Genomic DNA, 27783 nt, shown 5'->3' with positions numbered 1-27783 from the left:
AGCCAGAGGCAGGGACAGAGAGGGAAATCAGCTGGGATTACCTGATGAAGCATCTATAGGTTTGGTCAAAGAATTCACTGCACCATCTTCCTCAAAACCCAGCTGGGGACTAGGAGGTATCGTAGCAGCATCATTCAAGTTTTGATGACAGTGATGAGCCGAGATGCTGTCCAGGCTCAGTCTGGTTGCCTTGGAATGTACTCCAACATCAAGAAGCTCCTCCAGAGTCCATGAACCAGATTTTCCATTAAGATTCTGAGTGAGTCCAATTGTCTGATCAGCTTGATTAATACCCAACTTCACCGAGTCACCCAGACCCATTTCCTTTGCAGGATGGCTAGAAAAAAAGAACAGATACTTGTATTACAATTTCTGGATGCTTAACCTTTAGATTTATTACAGGAGAGCCAATTAACAGCTGCATAATTTGCAAGGTGCTGAATATTCCCAAAGGCATTCCTAGACAATTCTCTCTTGCTTCCACATGGGATTTCCCCTCTGGAGCTGATGGGGAAGAATGACTTACCAACATACAGCCACTTGTTGCTTACTAAGAGCTCTCAGGTAGAGAGCTGGAGCTTTCTGGCTCCAGAAACTTGATATAAGCAAGAAGTTTAAAGCCCAGCACCACTCAAACCCTATTTTAGCAGTGTGCATTCTCTCTCTTTTCTCCAGTTAAGACTTTTAAAACAAAACTAAGCCTGACAAGACAAGTCGTATTAAAAACAGATTCAAACTCTAAACCCAAATCACAGTGATCAATTTCCATTCATTCTTAAGGAAATACTGAAAAAATCTTTACATTCCATCACTGGAGGAATAAAATGAATTTATTATCACTTAAAAAAAAAAAAAGTTCACATTTTCATTTCTAAATCATTAGCATTTAGATGAAAAAGAAGAGGCGTTAGAGGACAGATTTTTCCAGTAGTAGATGGAAATGCTTTATGTCCAAAAAGATAAAATGGGAAATATGAAAAAAAAAAAATTGCTATTAAGAGAGGTTTTTGTGTTGTACTTGGTGTTTTAGCATAACTGAAACTGTTCCAGAGCTTTCTCTAGGCTAGTCCTCCTTTACAGTGTTGTCCCCCTCCTGCTTGGTTAATGTTTTGTTAATGAAAAGGACTGAGAGACAGTTCCAGGGAAAAGATTTCAAGCCAATGCTGTTGTTTGTGAGTGACAGTGCAACACTACTGGCTGTGTGTCCCACTTCTGGCCATGGTGCCACCTAAACAATCAATTATCCTGACCTGCCAGCATGGACACACCACAGGCCTGGAGCAAGGCAGAGAAAACACCACAGAGCCAGGGGGATGCAAGACGTGGTGCAGAGCTACATACAGCCCTTAATTTCATTGAAGCACAGAGAAGGAGTTCTCATGTGATGGGTAAGTGCTCTGACAGCAGAGCAGCCACCTACACAGACCCACCTGGAATCCTTGAGTTCAGTAACAAGCAGAGACCCCTCGTCACTCTTCAAATTGCTTCCGTTCATGAAGACCTCGGTGCCCTTCAGCTCTGACACATCTTGTTCCTCAGGTTCTACAGAGACCAAGCCATGAGCAGCCTCTGAACAACCCTCTGCCTCCTCCCTGACTTCCTGGGGTAAGTCAACGCCATTCAGCTTTCCTGAATGGGAGGGGGAGGGGAAGAAAAAAGAAAAAAAGCTTCAGAAAGAGAAGTGCTGTTCTAAATGAATAAATGCAAGTGCCAAAATGACATTTCCCAGCCAAAACTAAAGGCATTTGGCTTTGACAGAATAATTTCTCTATAGACAAGCTGCCTGTAACAACATGAACCCTGTTTTCCATCTTTAAAAATACACTTGTAAAGTGGAAACAAGTTGCCTGCATTTCACTCTCAAATGATGTTTGCATTTAGTAATTTTGACTGTCTCCTGCACTATGGGAACAGGCAATGATCTCTCTGTTCAAGCAGAGAACCTCCCTGGAGTTTCTGGAACTTAGACCTGACTCATCAAGTTTCCTTACCTGGTTGCTCAGCCTTCTCAAGACCCAGCTCTTCCTCCTCTTCAATATCCTCTCCCTCCATAGCCTCAGGGACAGACTTCCCTTCACTCTGCAACTGAAAGGCAGGAGCATTACTCAGCAGAACTCCCCACCATCGAATGTTCCATGAATGGCTCAGTCCCTGCTCCCCTGCAGGAAGGACCACCCTGTGCCCAGCAGTGAGGCCACACTAGCCCAGAAGCTAGCAGACAATCAGGTCACCCTCTGCTGAGCCCCAGCCTGGGAAGGAATGTGTGGGACCCACTATCTCCTACCTATAAACTATTCCTGAATTCCTTCCCCCTCATTTTTGCCAGTGTGTGCTATATATTTGTTGGTTTTCAGCTATATGGAAGTCTTGGATCTCTGAGCATCCAGAGAATGACTGTTCCTTAATGTGTGTCATTTATCACACACCTCAGGTCACTACAGTAACAAAAAATACACTCAATTTCCTGTAGCAACCCAAGGGGCACTCAAGATTTGCTTTAAGCAAAGAGATGAAGCCAGGAGTTCAGTTTTCTGGGTCAAAAACAGCCCCAGCAGAATGCATACAGTTAAAAAAAAATAAAATTCATTACCCATTAGTGTTTTTTTTACCATGGCAACTCACATGGCTTCTCTGGGCTTTGAACAAAAATGCAAAGACTTTTGGCCAGGACAAGTGAAGCAGAAAAACGTTTGCATTGGGAAGCTACTGAAAATTGTCCTGGTGCACCAGAACTTGGTACACATGGAAACCAGTTTGTGGAAGGTCAACAGAAAAAGACAGGATACAAGGCAAAGCCTTCTCTGGGAAGGGGCTGTGCTGCATGAAACAGATCCAGACAACTACCTTAGATTCGTTTTGATCTGACCTCCTTGTTCTTTTCATTATTTCTTCAATTCTCTGTTAAAACAGGGAAAATATTTGCAATGACATAGAGAGCTCAGCATTCTGGTTTAAAATGTCATCAATTATATTCTCCTATTTCATAAATTCACTACTTTTTTCACCATTTTTGAAGTTCACAAGTCAAGAGCTAGCTTTTCTTTTAAAGAACACACTAGTACTTAAATGACTATGAGACCATTTATCTGTTCAGTTTAACACCTCAACCAGTAATTCAGGCTGAGAAACTTCTCTGCTCTCCACACAGCCCACCTTTTTTCTTTCAAGCCTCTCCTGCATATTTTGCTGCATAATTCTCTCTCTTTCCAGCCTCTGTCTCTCGGCCTCTTCTTGAGCTTTTGCTTCAGCTTCTTCTTTCTGAAAACGAAACAAGAGCACCCAGTGCACAACTCATTCCCAAGAGTCAAAAGCAGAGCTGTTAGAGCTTCTGGGTCAGCAGATTTACAGGAACATCAGACAGTCACTATTAAATATTACCATTCTTTGCAGCTAAATGCCAGTTACCCAGCTACTGACATGAAATACATATTCCTATGACATTCAGAAACTGATCTGAAAATGATGTGCCTGGCTATATTATGATGGTGCAAATGGTCTGGATCTTGTTGAGATACTGAGGTTTCAAACTAGACTTCAGGTTGAAGATTTGCCTAGGAAGGGTAATTTATAAAGTAGCAAGACAGCAATTAAATTCTAAATGTGGGAAGATCAACTTTAAAATCTTAGCAGTCAGGTATTACTACCAAGACACTTGGTACTAAGAATCTTCTGTTCCTTCTACATTGGAAAATCTTTTCCAGTATGGCTGGAAAAAAGATAGAAGCACAGTTAACACTCTGAATAATTGTTATAAACCTAAATAAGCTTTTAAAAAAAAACTTCAGACACATGTCAGTACTGCCCAAGAGATACAGCTCTTCAAACACAAAGAAGTTGATTGTAAAACTGCTTTAACTTTCAAAATTCATCTCATTTAAAGTCCACTTTCAGCAGAACAGTTCCCTTCAGTTAGAAGGATGTCTTTGTAAAGCTACAAAGATATTAGGTGTCGAAGATTATTTAGAACTGGAAAAGCAGACTTGGAATCACTACCAATCCTTCTTTTAAAGGAGGCAGAGCAAGTCAGATGACTTTCAGAACAGATCACCTCCTTATAATCCTCAGCAGTAAGCTGGGCAAGTGGGCTCAGTACCAGTATTTTACACATGCAAAATAGCATCCCAGATGGCTAAAAAGATTCTGCTTCTGCCCCACACTTGAATTTATCAAATGCTGAGAAAAAAAATCACACAGACTAAGGCAAGAAAAGGACTTCAAGACGCTCTCAAATCCATCTCAGACAGGATGAACTCTCCTGACAGATTTGTCAAAACGTTCTGTGGAAGAAAATTGAAGACAACTCCCTCCCAAACATGCCAGCAACTTGTGTGAGGAGCACAGGTGGAGCTTACAGAGAACAGACCTGGTGTTGAAGCTCTGCAAGCTTTTCCTGCTCTTCCTGCTCCCGGCGGATCCTCTCCTCCTCCGCTTGCCTTTGCTGCTCCTCATGAACCAGTCTCTTGTCTTCCTCCTGCTTCTGGAGCTCCTCCTCTCGTTGTGCCTTTTCCTCAGTTGCTCTCTTGGCCATTTCTTCTTCTCTGATTCTACAGTTTCCAAGATACAATTACCAGCTGGATATTTATTTGTGTAAAAGTGTGCATGCACATGAGAAAGGCTAGGAAAGCAAGGAAGTTCTAAGTTAACCAATCACAGAATAACTGTCTAAAGATACTTTCTGGAGTGGAATTCCAAATGTCACCATCCAGACCCATCGAATGAAAAAGCAGAAGTGACCTGGAAGAAACCAGCTACAAGTACATAAATGTTCTTTGCTGATTAAGCCAAGGCAGGTTGCTCCCATAATGGGATGTTTGATTGAGAACTGGATGCAGTGACAACTAATTAATAAGTACTACCTGCCTCCACAACATGAGTGAAGCTTTCATTCACTGTGAAACAAATCTACTGGGGTTTTCTAAAGATATTTCTTCTCCAGTCCAAATTCCAGGTACACTGGAGGTGTACACTGCCAAACCCTGCAGATGTGCACACAAGATCTGATGTCATTCTGATCAAACACCTGCAGCAGACTATACAGAATCACAGAAGGGCTTAGGTGGCAGAGGACCTTACAGATCATCCGGACCCCTGCTATCTTTAATCTTAAAATAATGTGCAGGAAACAAACACAGCTAGTGTTCACTCCACCCACAGCCCACCACGGAAAGCATCCCTTCCTCCTCCTGAATTGCTACCTTTCCTCTTCCTGCCTCTGAGTTCTCTCCTGGTCTTCACGCTCTCTTTGCTCCCGTGCCAGGCGTCGTTTCTCCGCCAAGATTTTAGCAGCTTCCTCAGCTGTGGTGGTCCCTGCTACCATTTTGCTACCTGATTCTGCAAATGTCAAAAGAAACTGCTGTTAAAAAGCCCCAGTAACCTAAAATTAAGATAGACATTCTCACTCAGCAAGTAGAACCTGTAACTAGAGGGCCAGAAGAGCCCAAGGGGAGTCCTGAAGAGATGCAGAGCCATGGTATCTGACGCTGAAATAGTAACAACTAATTTCAACTACACTGTTCCAACCATATTCCAGATGATAAAGACATTCTCCCATTACCACAGTACTTAAAAAACATTTCTAAAAAGGCATGTTCTATGACACTTAAAAACACTCAAAAAAACCCAGAAAAAACTCACAAATACTGCTTTAGGAAATATACTTCCTTCTAATAAAACTGAACACACCCTAAAGAGGAAATATTAATTCTTCTAATTTCTCTTGTTTCATAACATTAATATTCATGCCTTTGAATTTAGAGCATCTTAGGGTGCAAATAATCACCATCTTGTTTGGCCCTGAAGGCACACACTAATTACTTCAGTAATACCATGTTTCTGCACATTTTAGCAGCAAATCCATTTCCAGTTTTCACAGAGATCAAAACCTCTCAAACCACCAGGTCAGTAGATATTTGTAGAGTTCTGCAGTTTCTCTTTCTTCATGTCCTGCCTGGTCTGACCACCTGGTCACAGATATTATAAAGTATATATAAAGTTATATATACTTTATACATTTATACATGCATATACAGATATGCACGTATACATTATATATACGTGCATATCTGTAATTACTTATAGAGATTATAAATTAGCATTAGGAAAAACCCCATCCTTGTCATCCAGTTGCTTTTAATATTTATTGAAAAGACTCATTTTTATCAGTTATTCCCACTCTCTACAAATAATGAAGAATATACAAATATATTCTTCAGTGTGGCTGAAGAACTGATATTCAGAGAACAGTTATAGGTTATAGGTTTGAGGGCTATGGCATGATAATGATAGCTTGAAATATGATTAATATTGAAAATAATAGAAGAAAATTAGTCATAACCATGCAGAACACCACAGCTATGGAAACAGAAGGGGGCTGAAAACCAGAGAGAGTGGGAGATCTCAAGTCTATGGAAGATCTTCCCATTGCATTTTCACTTTTGAAGCTTTACTGATGTTTTCTATATGGTTACATCCATAGTGCCTTCATCTCCACCACCCCTAGTAGATCTCTCAGTGTGTCTGAAGTCCAAAAGGCAAACAATTTTTGCTCTTCTTAAAATTATAGAACAAACAATAATACTGAAAGCTCTGGATTTAAATCTCCAAATCAAATAAACTGGCTAGTGCACTAAAATCCATCTCCAAAAGTCCTACTACATAAAATTAGTGTATAAATAATAGAAAATGAACAGCCTCCACCTTAAAAAGTCCTATCCTCCAATGGTGTGACTCCCAAGCAATTTCACCAGTCCTAGCACACACTGGAGATGTCTTCAGAGTGCCACAGTCCCTGTGAAACACTCACCTTCTTTGGTCTTTGTGCCAGCTGCTACTGTGTCCCTGTCCAAGGCTGTTGAAGCACCTTGTTCTTGTCCTGGTCCTTCTGTGCCCTTCTCCTTTGGTTTGCTCTCTGCTTCACTTTTCTTTTTGGTAATGTTCATAACCCCTGGGGTGAGAGGTGGGCGCTGGATGGGTGCTGGTTTAGAGACTGGAGAAGGAGATGGTGGCCTTTGTTTTGACATGCTGGGTGAAGGTGGACGAGTCTTTTGCCTGTTGAAATGAAAAGTGTTTTTTAGGGATAACTCTGAAAACCTCAAACACACAGCTCAGGACAGCAGCCTGATTTTGTTACATTTACATTATGTATCTTGCTTTTAAAAATAAATGCACACACAAACTACTGGTGCCTTCCTCAGAAAACTCCAGTACAGCTGACGACAAAGGGAAGCTTTGTGGAACAGCCTTGAAGAGCTACAGGAGTAACAAGAACTGAGCTAAGAGGGATCTCACTTGCATACCTTAATAACCATTCATCTCCTGAAGAGGAATCTTGAGAGGTAACAAAGGAAACACTGTACCCCAAGGCAGGAGGTCAGCAGAACTGAACAGAAAGTAAGGAGGGCAGGGGGAGGTCGAGACCTCCAACCCAAGAAGTGCCCACTCCCCAAAGAAGACAACCCCTCACTGAACAAGTGCCAAGACTGAAAAGGCCACTTGCCTTTAAACACAAGTGGGGAGTAAAATTAACCAGTGAGACTAGTAGTGGTAAGATGCTAACCAGTAAGTGGTGGATCTTGATGCTTGCTAAGCAGGATAAGTATGCCAGAGCTTGTGGCTGGAGCTGTGCTAGCTTTGTGGATTTATCACCTAGCACCCCTTTCTGCACAGAACTGGAATAAAGAAATACCTCTAGTCTATGTGTAGATCGGATTATTGTACACCAGGTAAATGGACCCTGCTTTAGGACACATGGGATTCCAAAACACCCTGAGGCACCTAGACATGCTACTTATGGGCTACCATCAAAACAGGTCTGCTAGCCCATACCTCCATTTACTCCACATCAAGGATAAACCCTGTGATTTCAATCCAAGAAGCTTCCTACAAAAATACAGGCAGATCAACTTATTGAGACAATTCCGTGGTCCCTGCTGGTTTCAGTGCACAGACTGTACAGAAACCCAGGGTGTATTTTGTCTGCACAAAAGAGATGAAGGTTCAGGTGAGGGCTGCATCCCTACTATGGAAAAGAGAAACTAGCTCAAAAATGAAGTGTATGAACATGGCAGAGTAGGTCTCCCAAATGGTAACAGCACAGCTGCTGAGGCAGGAAGCAGCCTCCAGTGTCTTCTGACTAGGAGGTATTTTACCTGGCCACGCACCTGACTGCAGAAGGTGAGGGAGGACCTTTCCCCAGGTGAGCAGGAGAAGGGGATCTTCTCTGGGCAGACACAGATGGAGAGGGAGGGCGTCTTAAACCAGAGCCTGGTGATGGCTTTTCTGTTTCTGATTTCTAAGAAGATGAATAAAAACAAAATAATGCTCACTCTCTAGAATACCTTACAGAGGAGCTGCTACCACAGCAAACACAAAACTTCTCAACAAGATGTGCTTTACATTTCCTTTATGTTCCAAAACACAGACCCAGTCAGTACGTAGCTTAAACTCTGGGAGCCATAAGCAGCACACAACTTGCCTTTCACACACCAGATAGAGCAAGGAGGACAACATTTGATTTCAGTGCTGTGTTTTCAAAGCAAACACTAACAGTTCACTAAGCAAGTTGAAACAGGATCCCGTCCTGAGCTGATCCAACCTCCCTTCCCCCCCTAATTAATACAAACCTAATTGCTGTGGATCTTCAACAAACCTGGGTTGAATCTGGTGAACTTGCATCAGATGAAGACAGAGAGGACTTCAATCTGTCGATGCTACGACTGCGCACGGGCACCTTGGGAGCTGGGGCTGGGGAAGTGATGGAACTGGCTGAAGCTGAACGAGGACAGAGGTGAGATTCTATAAAGGTTAGGAATTTGACAAGACAAAACGAGAACCAAGTGCACAGCATAAGAACAGGAGAAAAAGGGGGAGAAAAGAGAGAAAGAAAAGATGGTGTGTGTTAGAAACCGTACAGAGAAGCACCACAGGGAGTGCACATTGCAATGGGCCACGGACACAGACACCACCACACGATTAGTACTTTGGAAGCAACAGCACCAGGAATGATACCATTTTGAAAGCAGCATTCTGGAGTAGATAAAAATAAAATGCTTTTCCAAACATCTAGATTTGCAACACACCAGTGTTACTTCAGTTCTAGTCAAGCTGCATCTGGTCACAAATACTTCATTTTTAATGGCTCAATATCTTTCAAGTTCTCTGCAACAGATTCAGATTTCAAGCATGACTCCCCCTGCTCAAGGAGAGAATCATCCTTCTTTTCAAAGAGCATTATATTATATTATATTAGAAATCTGAGCCTTACTTTACATACTGCTCTTGTGAACTAAGCATTAGTGCAGCAATATTTTATTCTACTTTCCCTCTCTACCCCTTTATTACTATTATGTCTGTGTCCTTTGTCCACATTAACAAACCAAAACAGATGGTGTAAAAAAAAACATTCAAGACAAAAAATTCAGCTGTTAAACTAAAATACCCTTCCTACCTGAAGTGTCAGTGTCTTCACACACAGGATATTGAAAGAAATTGTATCCTCTTTTTTTCACTAACATAATCATAGATGGATAAGCATAAATAGATGTAAATACCTACTTCTAAAACTACATACTGGATTTCTCTAGTCTGGATAAATTGTGACAGATGCCAGCACTTAATTTTCTAACTTTATGGAAAATACATTTTATTTTTATATTTACAGCATTTGTGCAAGGAGAACTGCATTCTGTTTCTGCACAGTTTGTGCTAAAGCAAAGGTACATTTCCACTGAAATGAAGAAAGCACCTTTAAGTAAAATGATATAAAAAATGTAAAAGTTCTCTTCAGTTCAGCAACAGTGAATAAGTCACATGCTGTCAGTAACAGTGAAAAAGATGGTATTTCCCCACATGACATGAACAGAAATATTCATGGTAAAATAAAAAGTGGCACATGGATGGGTATGCAAAAATATGACCACTGACTACAAACCAAAAATGTAAAAACTGATTATTACACAAGGGGAGCAGTGCAGAAATGTCACCATCACCAACAAGGACCAAGTCAAGTGGCATAAGATAAAAAAACAAAGATGGAAGAACATACTTAGGAGGAAAGGAGCACAACTAGGAATGCAAGTTGTAAGGTATGAGAGAAGAAGGACTCCCCATTGGTTCCAGAGATGCATTTACTGGGGCATTCTTATAACCAGTAACAATTACCAGACTTGTGGGCTGCCCCCAAGGTTCGCCCACGATGCAGAGATCTCTGCAGTGGAACTCAGTGGAGCCACAGTGTGAGTCTATCAGCTCAGTGTGGATCAATGTGAGATTGCCTGAGCCAGCCAGGGTTTCTCTACATTATCTCCTCCTCCTAGTATGCCTCTGCTTCTACCATCTGAGTGAAGCCAGCTCAGGGCTCCCTGCACTTCATGTGAAGTTGACACTTTTGCCACGTTCTTTCCCCTATATAAATTTAGGGCTTGCACTTAATTCTTTTCAGCCTCCTTTGAAATGATACTTGTTTAGGGTTTTTCTCTTTCATTTCCTAACACTGTTCTCTGACCAGTGTGTCTCAGCTTAATCTGAGGATACACCCAAATGCAGGTCTCTGCCAGTTAGAACAAAAACACAAACAAACCCCAAAACTAACACCAGCATCTGGTTCTCTGCAGAGCAAGTAACTGGCACAGGAGTTTATTCTATGGCCAGCATTATTCTATGGTTTGTCAAGTAATCATGCAACACAGCATATAAATCGGTTATTACTGACCAAAGAAAGAACAGGGTAACTAATATTATACGTAACCATATATTAACTGATTCACAGTTAAGTGTAGCACAGTTAGAAACTATCACATAAGTTACTGCTTGAAGAGCAACTGCATAAACCTTCCAGGTTTACTGCCCTCCTGTTACCTGAGGGATCTTGTCCATCAGCCGACAATGCAGCAGCACTTTTACTCCTAGCTAAGGAGGCCTGTGTGGGGGCCAGGAGGCGGCTGATGATGCTACTGTCCAGGGGACTGAGCTGGGGGCGACGAGCTAAATGATGGGAACAAACCAAAAAGGATCCAAGATGAAAACACACCATGAAAAAGACAAGCAGTACAAAGCAAAGGCAGTTTGCGAGCATTGTTGGGAATCGTCACCGTTGGGGAGGAAAAACACAGAAGTCATGGAGGGGGAAATCCAAAGTAGAGCAGAAGAGTTAACGATGGCCACCTCTCATGTTGCATCTGTTGTCCTTGGCTTAATGCTAACAATTCTAATGCACACAGCAGAGATGGGTGCTGGAGTTAGTCACAGCAGGAAAAGGTTTTGGCCCAGCTCTTCAGAGCAGCATTCTGTAAACTGCAGGAAAGGCTGTTTTGGATACAGTGGACACAGGACTTGGAAGTCAAAGCAAACAGTTTGTGTCAGGCATCAGTTGCACACACAAATTCACATGGACAGCATCCATCACCCTCCCATCCAGGAAAGATTCTGGTGCACAGTATCATTTCACCTGCTGGCAATAGCTGCTAAAAAGGGAAGTTTGAGAACTGTTAACTCGAAGGGAAAAACGTGTGAGAAAAGTTGCTAGTCTTCAGCTTTAGGAAGAGCTCCTAGAAAAGAGGTGTTTGTAACTTAGTGGGGAATACACAGACCCAAAGAGGCTGAGGTGAGAACAGGTTTCCTCCTTCAGTTGCATGCACAAAGTTTAGGTGAGCAGCAGGAACAGAGAAGTTGCTTTTGAACTGAATAACGAAAGAGAGCTTAAAAAGCAAAGGTAAACTTTAACTAAAAAGTGAACATATCAGTGACATTCTTACTCTATCTTACATTTAAACCTACCAGCTTTCAAGTAAGTCTCTCTCTTCAGCTGAGAGACATTTTGATATCTACTTACAGTGCTATTTAACAAAGTCAAAGTCCTTCTTACATCATTTGATTTTTGTCCAAAGGCAGAAATTTAATCTTTACCATTTACAGTTTTATCTTTACCACTGGATAACTAAAAAGTCATTAAAAAGTCCTAAAAATTTAAGAACCAAGGAAACTAGTGAAAGGAAGCCTATACAAACTTTACTCTAAGTGGCTTTAAAAAGAAATATTCAGCTTTATGAAACAACCACCTGTTTTTTCTTCCTTTTTCACTTTTTCTAGTTCTGGAGAGGACTGGGGTTTACTACTCATTCTACTCAAAGATGTGCTCCTCTTCTTTTCTGTTCCTCCTAGAGACCAAGCGTAAGGAAGATTATTTTTAACAAAGTATTTATATGTGTAAGTTTCTAAACTGCCATTCCCATGCTTTGATTTGCCACAAAATCAGCTTAAAACAGCAATCTATCATTATGAAGCACTGTTTTCTCATTGAGAGAAATGGTTTGGCTACAATTTGTCTACTCTTCCCCCCCCCTTCCACTTTTCAGAGGAATAAGGTTGGTTTGTGACACAGTTACCCAATACCTGGGTAATGATATTTATGAATAATGATATTTATGTCATAGTGCACAGACCACATGCACAGCAGGGGAAGCCTGAGTAAAAGCATTTACAATGGAACTGGGACATGGCTTAAAGTCAACTTCAAATACCCCATTTACTGCCTCCCACTTCTCAAACCAACTGGTTTCTAGCACCTTTCTGTTCCGCCTGCGAACCTTTGAGTCCTGACTGCTGGGAATGTGGAGGAACTTTGTTATTCAGCCTGTTTAATGAGGCACTTCTCTTTGTGGTACCTGGAAGTGAAAGCGCACGGATTAATGATGTGGAAAAGCCCAGAAGTCCCCTCCAACACCTGCCCCACTTCCCTAACATATGAAAGAGTAATTAAGTCACTTTATATGAAGCCTTCAGAAGCAGGAAAACTGGATCAGGGGAGAATTACTCTGTATGAAGCATTATTTCTTACATTCCTGCATGTTACTGATGATAGCAGCAGGATGCCAGTTTTGACAGACTTGTTTGACCTAGTGAGGCCATAATCCATAATTTTGCAAGGCCATTGCTCATGTTCTATATCTGTCAGAGTGAACTCAGAACTGACACAGAACACAGCTGATCTAATACTCCACTGATCCAGAGACAAGCATCTCCCTCTCATTTCCACATCCTGCTCCTCCACCTTCCCAGGCACACATACACACAGCAGAAGCAATCTGGTTAATTCTGTGACTGCATTTTCTGTCCTCTGAACCAAGCCATCTTTTACCAAACAGCCATTTCTTCTGGGGTGCCAGGTGAAGAGCACAGAATCACTCTTTAACCTGCTGCAGTGATCTAAGCCAGGCACTTAGTTGACCTCTGCATCCTGACCACATGGATCAGCTGGGAGTCCTGTCCCAATTTTCAAGGCCACCAAGAATTTTTCCTCCAAAGACAATAAGGATTCACAAAGGATTTCAAGGTATGCCAGTAAGTTTGAAAGCAATCCCAGTTAGTTGATCACTAGTGACTTCCTTTGTTAGCAGCTTAATTTGTGCTTTACAGGCCTGTTTCTGACTCACTGCCAGAGCTGAACCCTGCAGACACGTTTATATATAAATATCATTTTAAATCACAAGCAGCCTCCAGTGACTCAGAGCCCCTGCAGCTCTGCCAGGGTAGATCTATTCACTGGTTCCCTAAAAGGCACACAGTATATGACTACAAGCTCTTTGCCTTCCAACATGAACCAGCAGAATCAGCATTAGATGTGTCCACCTTGGAGATTCTTCTAGCAAAGCTCCTCTGATCAAAGGCTGCAGACTGACAGAGCACTGCAGCACAGGCCCAAGTTGAACTTGGTTTTGTATTAAACAATTCTTAGCTTATTATTAATGCTTTTCATCATTTTGGGAAAAAAAACCCCACACTTTTAGGATACAGGCAGCATGCCACAAAACACTGGGAAGACTCCTCACCAGGAAATCCCAGACTAAACGAGGCTGCCCACACAAATTGTTTTTACTATTCTGAAGCAGAGAATTAGAACAATTCCTTGAGTTTCATAATTTGTTTTTTTGCTATTTGTAGTAGGCAAACTGTCATCATGTACAGAATATATCGAGATGGGGCAGAGGGGAGACTCGGATGTGCAGGTTTACCAGAGAGTGGGAAAACCAGGGAGGTATCTCAGTCTCTACATCCCTGTTCAGACCAGTGGCATGGTGCACATTTTAAACATGACATGGGGCAGTCAGGAGCTTCATCCACCCCGAAGCTGCAATTCAAAATGAGACTGGAAGCCACAGAAATTGGTGTATGATAAAAAAAAAAAAAAAAAGCTGGCTTCCAGGCCTTACCTATTCCTTGGTAGTCATTGGCACAGTAAGTAACCCAGAAAGCTTGCAAGCAGTGGTATGCACTAACAGTTTAGGAAATGCATACTTTGAGTATCAGTATCAAGGTTACACTTATTTATTAGGCTAGGAAACTGTGTCAGAGCTGCACATGTAGGCTGTGATCATGCTAGAGCTCCAGGTCAAAACAAAATATCCCCTCCCACCCAAAAAACTCCTACAAGTGTCAAGGTTTTTCATGCATTCTTCTCTGCTTAAAGCAGAATTCCAATATTAATAAATGTGTGTCTATAGAATCCAGGACTGGCACAACAGAAGGATGTCAAAACTAAGTTGATTTTTTCTCTCCCTCAGGCAATCCAATGACTGAAGCTGACCAACATAATCAGGCAAACTTTCTTTTTGTGCTATTTCTACTGTGCTGGAATTTGAGGGTGTGATTTAAAGGCATGCAAACCCGCACAGATGTGACATGATCTGTGATTCAATCACTCACCAAGATTCGAGTTTTTAGTAAAACAATTACAGAAGTAAGAAAGTAGAAAACCAGCCATTTTTACCGTCACTCTTCTCCTCTAACAGAGATCACATCACCTGGGCCAAAGCCCTGAAGGCTCAAGCTGGATTAACAAACTGCATGAAATGCATTTGAGATCAAAGCATGAGGTGAGTTCCACAGCAAGGGAGGAGGAGGAGGAGGGTGGTTCCACCTCCTGGCTCCTCCCCAGACAGCAGGGAAGCAGCACACCCGCTGCCACCAGGCACACTTACTTCGGTCAGAAGCATTTAGAAGTGCAGCAGATGATGAGAGACGTTTGCTCATGGCAGCTTCTGCCTGTCTGAGGTTGGCTGGGGAGGGGGGCTGCTTGCTGGCTGTGTGGAGAAGCACTTAATTTAGAACTCATCTTCAGACCTGAGGATGAACCTTTAACATGTTGCTGTGAGATGACTCTGGAAGTATCACATCCTGAAAGCTATTTCCAGTTTTGCTTCATGAGAAACAGGAATTTATTTACTTTTTTCCCTTTGAACTGACTTGGTACAATTAGCACAGAAAAGGCATTTAATTCAGAGGAGTCATGCCAAGATTTTATGCATATGTATGCAAACTAGTGATTTTTAAACCTTGTGCTCCAAGCAAGGAAAGACTTGCTACTGAGGTTGTGTGTTGTTACCAGACAGGTAAGACAGAGATAGTAACAACAAAACCTGAAAAACAGTAATTCCTTTCTTTGTTCCTTCCACACAGGTGTGGTCAAAAGAACTTTTCAATCATTAGCTAACAAAAACAAAACAAAATGCTTTTGAAAGGGATAAAAGCAAGTTCTAAGGAAAATCCAGAAAGCATTCCTAATTTCTGATTGCTCCTCAAAGGTTGCTGTAACTACTTTAGAAATTTCCAGTGTTTCTCTAAAAGCATGTTTCCTATCAATTTTGCAATTCTTTTGAAAAATAATTGCCATGAGAGGCATTATTTTTTTCTATGTGTATACACACAGACACATGTACACACACACACACAAAAATCACATCTCACATGGCAAAATTTTAAGTTTAATAGAGAAATACCCACTTTAATTACAAATAGTGTGCTTTCAGGATGAATACTACTCCAGAGTGTGGAAGCCTTGAGAAAGCATGGACCTGTTGCTATGGGAAGTCAGTAAGCAGAAAACAGTAATGCACACAAAGTAGTGTGGACAAGTACAACAAACACAAGAAATTCCATACATCAAATGCAAATAATCCATTTTGCTGGCACACTGGACAGCAAAGATGATTAATGTGAACTCATTAGTGCAGAAGCACCAAATAAAAAAAAAGCACAACTCACCACAGAGGCAGCATCTTTTCCATTTGGCCAGCATTCTATAGAGCAGCTCCTTATAGCAAAAGCCAGGAGATGAAGATTCCCTATGGACAGCCCTGCCTCTGCATTATAGCTTTGCCATGGGTCCCCAACCCAGGCTTCCTCAGCTAGGGGCCTCCTGCAAAACCATGGCAAGTGAAAAACAGATTTTGGAGCCGAAACTACCAAAGTGACAAGTTCTTGTCACACTGAGCAAGAACCAAGTCCCCATGGGGTAAGAGGGAGAGAGGGGAATCTACTCAATCTAGTTAAGAAGTGAGGAGCTGAGCTTAGCAATTACACTTGCCCAACATAACCAAAAAGGAGGCATTTCATGAATGATGAGTACTGTGACAACCGAAACAGCCTTGAGAGGCTTTATATGAAAATCAGGAAACTCACAACTCATCTATTTGGGTGTTTTCAAAGGCCAAGGCTACCCTCTAGTGTCTGCTCCTCAGAAGGAAGCCTGGCTCCTGACAGCTCGAGTGAGGCCAAAGCCTCCTTATACTGTGCAGATGCTTCAATTAAAATTTCTCTGGGTTCAAATTAGGACTTAAGCACTTGCATGAAATTTGAGATTTCCATCACGTATTGAGGCCCAGAAGGCAAACAATTAAATCTTGCCTTGAGAAAAATTACACTGAGCAAAGCAATTATTTTCCAGCAAGTTTCCAAGTTCTGGAGAGGTTCAGTGAAGAGACAAGGAATGAAATGTCTACCGGAAGACTCAAGAGAAAGAAGTACAGGCTAAACATGCCTGTTCAGGCAAAAAAACCAACATCTACCTTCGGTGTCTGTTTCTCTGGGGAACAGAGAGCAGTGATGAAGGCATGAGCTAACATCTCAACTGATGCCTTGACAGAAAAAATCCAACTGGTAAAGGGCATTCCTACAGATGTAGGAGTTTTCTTTTTCCAGAAAATGTCATTTGCCATGACTTGCCTAAGATCTTAAGAATTTAATGCTTATTTGAAAATATATGATCAGATGGCCTCAACTTTTTCCCTACCTCACCCACAGGACAGCTTCTGCAAACTTTAAAGCTCTGGATATTTCACTAGGAAAAAAGCTTTCAGGATATTCCTGAGTAAGTTAGTCTGGTTATTTAGGTATTTAGAAAATATCTTTTGAAAAAATACCTCAAGTATCTTTTTTATTTTGGGGGGGAAATTTAGAATACTTACATCAAGGGATTTGAAATGGAAGAAGAATACAGCAGAAACCCCATATGATACCAAACATCTGTACTTTTCTAATGGAAGGGGGAGAGCAAACTGTAGCAGCAAAGCCAAAGGAAGCACATGACTGCCATGCAGCAAGGCTTGCAATTGTGTTAGGAACTGGGAAACAGCACCTTGAGAAAATCACTGGGAGAGAACAGCTCTCAGTCCTAGCTTCTCACCAAGTTTCACTGAGAGAGGGTGCTGCAGCACTGCCTATCTGAGGTTGGATAAAAGTAGGCTGAATAAAATAATCCCTCTCTCACTTCCTTCCTAATTTCTACTAGGACAAGGAAGCTCTTTATTTAGACAGGATAGACTCTGGCAGCCCAGTTTCTATCCTAACAGTCAGGCCCCACTACAGATGCACCTGAATGTCTAGTTTTGCTTAGCAGTCACCACTGAACCTCTCTCATCTACAAGGACACTGTCATCAAGGATGCTTTATTACCCAGCCTTGCCATGACTCTTGGCAGACCCACACCCTGCATGTTCCAGCACTTAGAGCAATGTCAGTAATGCAGCACTTGACCCTGGGCCTTTCATCAGTTTTTACAATTCAGGCCATCAGCAGGATACTTGGTGCAGTCTCCATGGATCCTGTTCTGTACATTACTATGTAGAAGGGCTGATGGTTGTGAAATGTTCCATTATATGGGGTTTAATCTCCAGAGCACCCTACCCCTGTCACCCACAAATGCTGCTTTGCCAGCCAAGGTTTCTTACTGTTGACATGAAGAACATGTCTGGGTGTTTTTGTAGAACACATCTATGCTTTTTTGCACAGCAATACAATGAACAAGAAAGCCTTTGGTCCCAAAATAATGTAAAGAATATTTGAAATCAGTTCCCCCAATGGTTTTCATTTTAAGAAATGGAGCCTTTCATCCCAAATCTGCCACAGAAACTGATGGTGGAAAAATAATCTTGTACTGAAACTTGCTCTAGGTGTGATGTTAAAGACTAGATGGGCTACTCAGCCACAATGATATAATGTGGTAGAGTTCATACGGTGTCATCTTGCAGAGTAAAAAAAGAAGTTAATTGCTGTCTTTCCAGCAGTTACACAGGATGAGAGGAACTAAATACGGATTTATTTAGAAAGCCAGCTGGACTTAGGCACCCCACATGGTTTGAGTGGATTTTAAATAACAAGTGAGGAGCTCCCAGAAAGACAAAAAGCTAAGAATGATCCTGAAATGGAAATAAATGTGAGCAGCATAAATCCAATCATGATTCCACACAGTCCACCACAGGTAAGACAGTTTTATGTTTAAATTCTCAACATCAAATCAAACACAAATTTCAAACAGTGGGGTTGCACAAGTGTCTTAGTCACTGCATTATCTGTTTATCTCCATAGGCAATTTGTAAAAAATTTGTTCTAAGTTATCCAAATTGAAGTTATCTGCTCCTCATCCTCTTACTTTATGATGCACAAGGTACAGCTTAAGCATCTATTTTTACATCAAGAGCATGTTTGTTGGAAGGCACTTTATTTTTAATGTGCTTCAGCAGCACTGAAGTTCTTCCTCCATGATCAAAAGTACAGACAGGACTAATTTCCTCACATAAATTAGGAAAGAGCAAAGAACATGATTTTATGTTCATTATGAAGTTCAGCTTTAAAATGAGATAAGGTAGAACATCATAGAATGGTGAAGGTTGGAAGGGATCTTAAAGATCATCAGGTTCCAACCTTCCTGCTATGAGCCTCCCACTAGACCAGGCTGCACAAAACCTCATCCAACCTGAACCTGAACATCTCCAGGGAAGAATGGAAGAGGAAAAAAAATAGTGCATTTCTAACCATATAACGCAAATGTGATTTCCTAGTTTCAAGGTTAAATGACATTTGGTAATGTGGAATCCAGTAATTGGATTTATATATGTATCCAAAAACACATGTTAAACAGGTAAACCAATCCAGTAAAACTGACTCATTTTGGAGAAAATAAGGGATTCAGGCTGTGCAGAGAAAGGGAAAAGTTAAATAAAATACACATGCCAGAATAAGCCACAGTAGTTCAATCATACTGGGTCAGACTTTCATTGCAAGTTCAAGTCTCATGCTGTCAGCATCAGGAGGCAGCTGCACTGCATTAGCAATGCTGGGAGCATGCACAGATTTGCACAGCTCAGATTGAGCTGGGCCTCAGCTGATAGCAATCATCTTGAACTAGCTACAAGAAACCATTTTGCTTATTAATCACAGCCTGGACAATATATCAATGATCCAAATTTCTATGACTGGGTCTGTACCCTGGAAAGTGCCAGAAATTCAATTAAAATACATTTATTATATAGATTCCTGTTTAGGTAATTGGACAAATATGATTCTGCTAAACCCTTCATGGCAAAAGTATCAAACTGCACAAAGGGCCCATTCCCTTGCACAGAGTTTCAGCAAAATATCATTTGATTTTGCAAATGCTACTTTAACTGGTGGTAAAAACCAAAGCCACAAGAAAACAATTCAAGCCCTACCATGTACTTTGTGCAAATCAGGTAACAATGAAAGGGTTCAAAATTGCCCTTAAAGAATAATAATAATAAAAAAGCTTAGACTACTTCAGCAATTTATATTCAAAGCCATGCCACTAAGAATGTCTCTTCTCCTCCCCCATACTGTATCCAGTCCTCTTTAAAAACCCTAATGCACACACATCCTTCCCCTGAAAATTCCCTCAGGATACCATGACTTAAGCTGTAGTTTAATTAGCTGGGAGGGATAGTTAAAAACACAGGGGCCTGCTTTCTACTTAGGGATCACATTTGTTGCACAGCTGGCCAAAATCCAGGAAAAGATCTGTAAGAAGCTGGTTTTCCTTAGTTTCAGAGAAACAAGAACTCAAGTTTAAAAGGTTAGTAGTGAGTGTAACACAACAGAAAAAGAACAGTTTAGAAATCAATACCACCAGTTCCACCTTCATCTGCAGGCTGTTGCTCTGTAGGAGAAGAAGGTTTTTAAGCTAAGTCACAAGGTTAAATGGCAAAGAATGCAAGTTAACTAAAACTGGGGAAGCTGGATATCAGAAGGGTAACTTACACCAAAGCAGTATGGAGCATGTTATAAATAAACACTTAGAAGTCAACACTGCAGCTGACACTGTACTAACAAACATACTCAGTAGAATACCACCAATTCATAAGATAGGCTGAATTGAGGCATTTTTTTGTTTTATTTTATTCCTGGACAGTAACTTACATAAAGTTACTTATTGGTGGAAATAAGGAACTGCAATCCTCGCTTGCTGATTTCAGAACATTTACAAACAGAAACAGTTAATTGTGTGAAACAGGAAACAATCTGAGCTCAAATTAAAGAATGTTAAAATGCATCACCTAATTTAGAATAAAACCTATTCTCAGGAACGCTTGGACACTGCCCACTGACTCTCCTTACCTGGTGATCCTTCAAATAGGCAGTTAGCATTCTGTTACTCTAAGGGTGTGTTTAAAATATTTTAGATGTAATATCACAGTACAGCTGGTTTTTGTTGTTGTTCTGTTTATCACCAGTCTCAGCACAGCATTACATATACTGAGGGACTCAGGATTATTTTAACATCATATGTTACAATTCCCCTTATCTGATGCGTGGGGGCTGGCAATGCAAAGCTGCCAGGTGTTGTATTTCCCATGTGGCTTCTCTCCAGCTCTTCCCAAAGTCAAAAATAGCTCTAAGTGTAGCTCTAAGTGTGAGCAGCATTTCAGGGCAAGTACAGATATGATCCTTTCTCCAGGAGCTGCCCACAGATTCAGTTGTGAGATCCAAGACAGGAGAGGATGCCCAGGTCCCTGTGAACAGTGCTGCACCTGCCTGTGTTCACACAGGTATTATGTGACTTCAGCCAGGCTAGAAAAGGGGATTCTTACCTGTTTTGCTCTCTGAATCTGGAGTTACAGACCCTCCCCATGACCATCTCTTCTGCCGTGTTTCCAGCCGCTGGCTCCGTTCCAGGGTCCGGTGCAGAACGCCTCCCTCCCCCCCCTGCCAGTAAACAACACCTCTGTGAAGCTCACAACTACAGAGCACTGCTGTGCCAGAAGACAAAACACAGGTATTTTTTTCCCCTGGTATGATTTCAAATCTCCTTTAGCTATACTGCCTAATAACAAGCCTTAGTTACAAAAACTATGATGCAAAGAATGTTAAGGGCAATTAATGGTTTCAAACCACCACAAAGATGATCAGATGAGCTAAAGCACAGATAATCTATTCTACTCTTTACTTAAAATAGCCACCAAACAGATTTCCTACTCAGTAAACAGCACCACTTATTTTCTAAATAGGAATGACCCCCAAACTAAGCAAAAAAAATTGTTTACCCTTTATTTATATTCTGAAGTTATTTATAAAAGGTGATAAAAATTCTCTATTATAAAATACCAAGTATAACGTTATTTGTATTTTCCTCTTCAAACACTGACCCAAGTCCTAACAGATCCTGGCAGTAATACAGACATAAAGATGAACTGTAACCATGTTTCCATACATGTGTCAGCAGAAGATTTCTCTTCTGGAATAGTCACATCCCAAGTGATCTTCTGCAGTGATATTTACTGCTGATGCACTGCAGTAAGATGCCAAGGGGACTCATAATCCCAAATTTTCTCTCTCTTGAGGACACAAGACTTACCTTCTTTCAACACCATTTCACAACACAAACTAAAAAGGTTGCAGTGAATAACAGACAAAGTAAACTTGCAGGAAAGGGAGGAAGGATTCTGTTCCCTGGCAAAAGATAAATTTAAAGAGTTTCTGTTTGAAAGATAAAGCTTAGCTTTCCCCCTGTTAAAGAAACCTGAACTAGAGTTTACCTAAGGTGCCAAAGTACCCAGACATGATGCAATCTCTAGATCACATTTCCATGGAGGTATCTGCAGTGCAGTAATTCTTCAAAGTCACAGTTAAAGACATTGGCTCCATTTTATAAACAGCAAAAATCAGTTCTTGAGACATCAACATAGCACAGCTGTACAGAGTAACTGAGTAACTGTGAGAAGACAAGCATCTCAATCCTAGCCATGGCTACTTGTCCTCAAGACTCTCTTAGGCAGGGAACCACTTCTTTTTCCACAGTATTTCTTCTTGTGCTGCTGTTTCTTCTCTTATCTATGGAAGACGATTACGAGACTGGGCTGAATTATCAAACATGAATGTTGGAGACTATGTATTTTTTAATGCACTTCTATCTACTAAATTTACAGTTGTAGATGGCAAATATTGCCCTAAGATAGATTAGCTTCTTTAAAAGTTATTATTTTCTAATGCCAGAGTAGCAAAGCCAAAACCTGTTCTCACTTTCTGGTTGAAAGCAAAGTTTACAGGTCAAGTGCACACTATTTTCACACCTGCCAAATTCTTCATGTATAACTCTCTAGGCACAAGGTCATCTTCTTCCATGGACCAAGTAAAAGACAAGGTTAACACCAATCAAACATCAGCCAGTCCTTGTCTTCCTTGATTAGTCACCTCACTGACCACTTAAAACACATCCACCATCCTCAAAATGACTGTAGGCTTAGGGGTGGCAGCTCCTGAAGCACAAGGGATGCTTTTTGCTTAAAGAGATGATTCTGCACTACCGTCAAGGCCCACCCAAATATTTCTGCTTGTTCTCCAGCAATGCCAACTATTCCATGAAGTTCAAATGGAATATCAATCTGAACACACCCAGAAGCTGGTTACAGAAAACCACACACCAGAGTAGAATACTGCCAGTCAAAAAGGGTAAAAAAAAAATGTACTGCTAGAACAATGGAACAATGACTGACTCCAAAGGAACAGCACAGGCTCTTCATCCTCTACCCACAAGCAAGTTCTTACAACCAGTTCATGAAAGCACGTGTGCTTTACTGCTGACTCCCAGGAATGGACCCTTCCAGAACTTGCATCACATTTATCATGCACTAGCTGACCTGCTCCTCAAAAGGGATGGCATAACTTGATGTGTTTATTTCTACTTCCAGCTTCTATCAATTTGCAACTCAAATACTGCTCTGCTGGTCCATGTGCAGTCAAAGCCAAGGCAGATGAGAGTTAAGTAGGAACAGTCCATACGCAGATCAAAGCAGCAAAGGGTACGTACACAGACAACATCATCAACTCTTCACCAGAGAGCCACAAACTGTCATCCAGAGGAACTGAAAGAATGTCAGCCTCTCAAACAAGACACAGATTTAAGACCTGTCACCCATGCTGAGTTAAAAACAGAACCGGAGAAGTGCACTGAAAGGAATCTCGAAATCCAAGAATATGGGGTGAGGTTTTTGCTCCTGTGAAAAAAAACCACTGCAGGCACAGCTCCTGAAGTCCTGAGTGCCTTGGAGTAGCTGAAGTTAGGCCTGGGATGAGGAAGGAGGACATGTGCCTATATACACAGCCCAAGGTACAGGTATGGAGAATATTTTTATGTTCTAAGAAACTTACCATTTCCATAATTTTCTACTTCACACCACTTCAGAGCATGGTAATGTAGAAAAAGAAAGTAGGAGTTTTAAAAAAACTATAGAACACACAGTACCTTTTCCTCCTCTATTTTTTGTTTTCTCTTTTCTTCTACTGCTGCCCTCCGTTGTTCCTCTCTCTGCTTCTGTTCTTTTAGCTTTCTCTGCCTTTCTTCTAACTGTTTTTCATACTGGAGTTTTGCTTTTCTCTCCTTTTCGAGGATTTGTGTCTCTTTGGCAGCTGTAAATTTTTAAGAAAAAAATTAAAATACAGCTTAACTACTCATTGATATTGCAACACAACTTACAGGCAAGAGACTACCAGGCAAAATTATCACCACTTAGAGCTCAAACATGCGGCAAGATAAGCTTGCAGACCTGGGTGACACTGCACATGATGACACAGGAGTCTTTAATTCTGTCCCCAGGTTAGGCTGGAATTAGAACCTTTCCTGCCATTAGGCTTTACTGTCTAGACAGGAATGTTAGGATATGCATACACCCTATGTTAAGCATATACTTTTCTTGCCATGGTAACAGTGAAGCCTTTATAAGAAAGTAGCAAGTTGAGTTTAAAAAGGCAGAATTTGCTATGCTGTGATTTTATCTTTTTTTTAGAACAAGATATAATGAAAAGATTTACAGTGACAAGATGGGAAAACCCTAGTTACTGCATCCAAGTTCAAAATAGCTATATCACTCTTCTCCAGTTTCTACCTAGGAAGAGCTGTGGTCAGCTGAACAGGAAGCTTCAAGTCCTGTGACAAAAAGCTGGTGATTGAATGCCCAGTGGGAGTATTTTCCACAGCTAGACAGATGAAATGAACTGAGAGAGCAGATAATGACATCAACAATACACAGCAGGACCTACATATAAGGTCCCCCAAATACTTCTGAATTTATATGTGTACTAGTCCCACCTCTCTCCATGCTAAGATAATACAGTAATTCCTGTTGCTGTGTCTTTCATGTTTAGAAATGAACAAACAGGCCAGAGAGACAACAGCACTCCTCAGGAGCTGGGGGGCCCTCAGCCAGGCCTGCAGGGCCCACTGTGACCCTTCCATCTCCTGCTGCACACACATGCCCTGATCCACATCCCAGGCAGCATAAAGCTGGGCATGTTTTATACTCTTCTCTAGGTTTTAGATTCTTTGCTCAGATGAAGATACCCAGTTCAGTGCAGGAGTCATTTCAGTGTGCTAGGAAACAAGGGAAGCAGTGTTCAAGGCAATCAAACTGTTCAACTGCCTAAATCCTTTTTGGTTTTCTCTGCATCAGCATCCCCCAAACCTGTCTCCAGGGCTATACGAAGCAGTTTTAAGCAAAAAGTTTTACTTTCAGCAGTGTTTTTGTTCAAGCTTCCAATAGGAAATGGCTAAATTTGCTCGGTGGTCACTAAGAAATGGAAGGCCAGAAGTGCCATACAGCTTCAAGAAGCTAAAAATCTCTGGAATGTTTTCCTCTCATATCTAATACTTCTCCATTCAGGTCCACAGATGGTCATGGATGCAAGACCAAGAGAAGACCTTGTCTTGTCACCAAAAAGCTGAAAAAAGTGACTGAATAAGGAGTAACACAGTAAGTTGTACACTATTCCTTTATCTTAAACATTTTAAGAAATTATATTTTAAATTAAAACAGAAAATACCATGTTGCTTTTCCCGCTCTTCTCTGCGCTCCCTGGCCAGTCTTTGTCTCTCTTCTGTTCTTAGAGTAGAACCATCTATCACTGCAAAAAAAGAAAAATTGAAGACACACAGTCACACAGTCAGTTATTTTGAACATTCAATTTTAAATTAGAAAGTCAAAAGTCTTTACTATCAAAAAGACAATGAAGCTTCCTGAGAGATACATACCACCAAAGCACTGCACACCCTGGACAGTGATTAAAGATGTCATCTGAAAAATTCACAGGAAGCTGAAGACCCCCCTTTTCTCCCTTTCCATTCCCTCAGAACAACCAATCCACTATTTTTAATAGATGCAGCAAAAAGCAGACCCAATATTAAAAGGCTCAATGCATCCAATCAAAAGAAGGCCTGAGCAAAAGTCACATGTATGAGAACATACTTTTATTCCAAATTCAGCTCTGATCCACATTCTTGTACATACAAATTCCTGTGATCAAGAACCACAGAAACCTAGGGAAACTCAATCTGAGAACAGACAGTTCACCCACCATGACAAATTCCAAGCCCTATAAGACAGCTAGTTTGCAGGCTAAGCACAACCAAGACTCTCTAAGTCTCTGCAGGTATAAAAAATATCCATTTCAGCAAGAAGTGAACTGGTAACCTGACTTGAGCACAAAAAAAATAATTTATCTTTGTTCTTATGCCCCACTGAAATGGTAGGGAACTTCACCAACTGAACTCTGTGAGTAAAGAGCAAAAGTCTGTTATTAAAACCAGACCTTCGATGAATGTACAAAGCAAGTACCAGGTGCTTTATGCTCTGATGCCTCCTGAAGAAAAAAAAGCACCAAGCTTATTTATAAAGATGTTTTATTAAGTACCTACTAACACTTCCTTGTGAAGCCAATACTTCATTAAGAACAATGACCAATAATTATACCTGGTTTAGTTGCTGTCTTTATATTTATTGAGGTCTGGACTGCAATAGGGCTAATGCCACTTTGGCTCCTCCTTTCTTCTGCTATGGCTTGGGCTGCAGCAACTGTGAGAAAGAATAATTCCATATTAAGAAAAGCTCTACAACCAAAACTCATTAAATAAATATCTTTAAAAATTACATAACATTCTATTTGAGGACCCAGATCTTTTTATTAAATAACTAACTTGGAACTGCTCAACTTGTAAGAAGGAAGAACTTACCAAAAACTTCAGACCTGGCACAGCTTTTCTTTGTAAAAACAAAACTTAAAAACTTCACATTTTAACATGTGTAGCAAAGGGCTATAGATCTTTTATAAAATCAAACTTTTCAAATATTTAGCAAAGTTATAAGTCTGATTTACACTTAATAAGAAAAACTCCTTGCTACAGCAGGTGTATCTGTGGGCTGAACAAATATATGTGTTAGTTGATTAGCACTGGGAGAATCACATGCTGATGAAACCCAAGCAGGGACAGGTTTATGGAGACCTTTCTTTATTTCATTACATGAAACCAGTGGATTAGCTGCATAAAGTAAATCATTAAGGGATGCTTACAGTGTATTTTGAAATCTGGATCTTCAAAAATAAACTTTAATTATAAATTAGACTCCAAAACAGTAATTTTAGCATTTGTGCAGAGACTCATTCACCTTACTCAAGTTTCACCAAGGTGAGGACAGTGACCTGCTGGGCTCCAATCCCAGTCAATCATACAGAACTGAAATGCTAGCAATAGAAATGTCACTAAATAATGAAATCCATTAAGAAGCAAGGAGACTAATTTACTGTATCACTTTTCACAGATTTTCTTTATTTTGGTATCAACTTTCCCTTGGACTAATCACTTTTTAGGGTGTGAAGGGCTCCAGGGAAAGTGGGCAGGGCAACCTGTAAAACAGCATCACCCCATTTTCCTGCACAGCTTTGAACTGGAGTGTCCTTGCAGCAGTGACACCTTGTGCTCACCTTGGCTGACAGATACTGGGAGATCAACTTGGTTCTCACAGAAAAGCCCAACTCTGGGGGGAAGCAAGAGAACACACCACACAATCAACCAACTCTAGAAAGCAGAAGCTGATGCCTCTTTTAAACAGAAAAGGCAATTCATAAACATAACACATAACGTGCTGTGGTTTCAACTCTAACATGTAGGACAAATGCTAGAACTTGGTGTTACATTAAGAACAAGAAAACAGCTTTGCCAAGGATCTCAGGCTTCCCTTAACAGAGCAGTGCAGAATGCAAAGGAGGAAGGAAGAGTCTCCCTCTTCTCCATGCATTGCCATGACAACTAGTTGTGTCATGGTAATAACCCTCCCTAAGGCTGTGCCCAAGAACAATCACCTCAAAGTGTTTAATCCCATGTGATGTCAGTGATAAATGCTGACTACAATACTTATTCAGCAACTCTAAATTGTCACCCGCAGCTGTTGCCAT

General features: G+C 41.0%; 1 protein-coding gene across 1 annotated transcript; it reads right to left on the bottom strand.

Annotated features, from left to right (window-relative positions):
• Positions 1 to 27: 27 nt before the first annotated feature.
• On the bottom strand, positions 28 to 27783 carry MAP7D3 (MAP7 domain containing 3). The gene is made up of 21 exons (XM_009999687.1): positions 27743 to 27783; positions 27313 to 27365; positions 26304 to 26405; positions 25378 to 25458; positions 23804 to 23967; positions 21153 to 21267; positions 20189 to 20221; positions 14973 to 15074; positions 12561 to 12659; positions 12054 to 12152; positions 10855 to 10980; positions 8648 to 8793; positions 8160 to 8290; positions 6803 to 7047; positions 5196 to 5331; positions 4364 to 4544; positions 3154 to 3258; positions 2845 to 2898; positions 1992 to 2085; positions 1431 to 1629; positions 28 to 337 (listed from the first exon to the last, which is right to left on the bottom strand). Exons 1-21 carry the CDS (start codon positions 27781 to 27783, stop codon positions 28 to 30), a joined length of 2616 nt encoding a protein of 871 aa, XP_009997989.1.

This window comes from Chaetura pelagica, unplaced genomic scaffold (assembly GCF_000747805.2).
Source record: "Chaetura pelagica isolate M959 unplaced genomic scaffold, ChaPel_1.0 scaffold456, whole genome shotgun sequence".
NCBI classification, from domain to species: Eukaryota; Metazoa; Chordata; class Aves; order Apodiformes; family Apodidae; genus Chaetura; species Chaetura pelagica.
Note: the sequence above shows the minus strand (reverse complement) of the source record. Positions and strands in the feature narration are given on the sequence as shown.

Coding starts and splice junctions, on each gene's coding strand:
- MAP7D3 (XM_009999687.1), bottom strand. CDS start 27,783: ATGGCAACAGCTGCGGGTGACAATTTAGAGTTGCTGAATAA. Junction 1,630..1,991: donor TGAGAAGGCTGAGCAACCAG/GTAAGGAAACTT, acceptor CCTCCCATTCAG/GAAAGCTGAATGGCGTTGAC. Junction 338..1,430: donor ACTGAACTCAAGGATTCCAG/GTGGGTCTGTGT, acceptor CTTTTTTTCTAG/CCATCCTGCAAAGGAAATGG.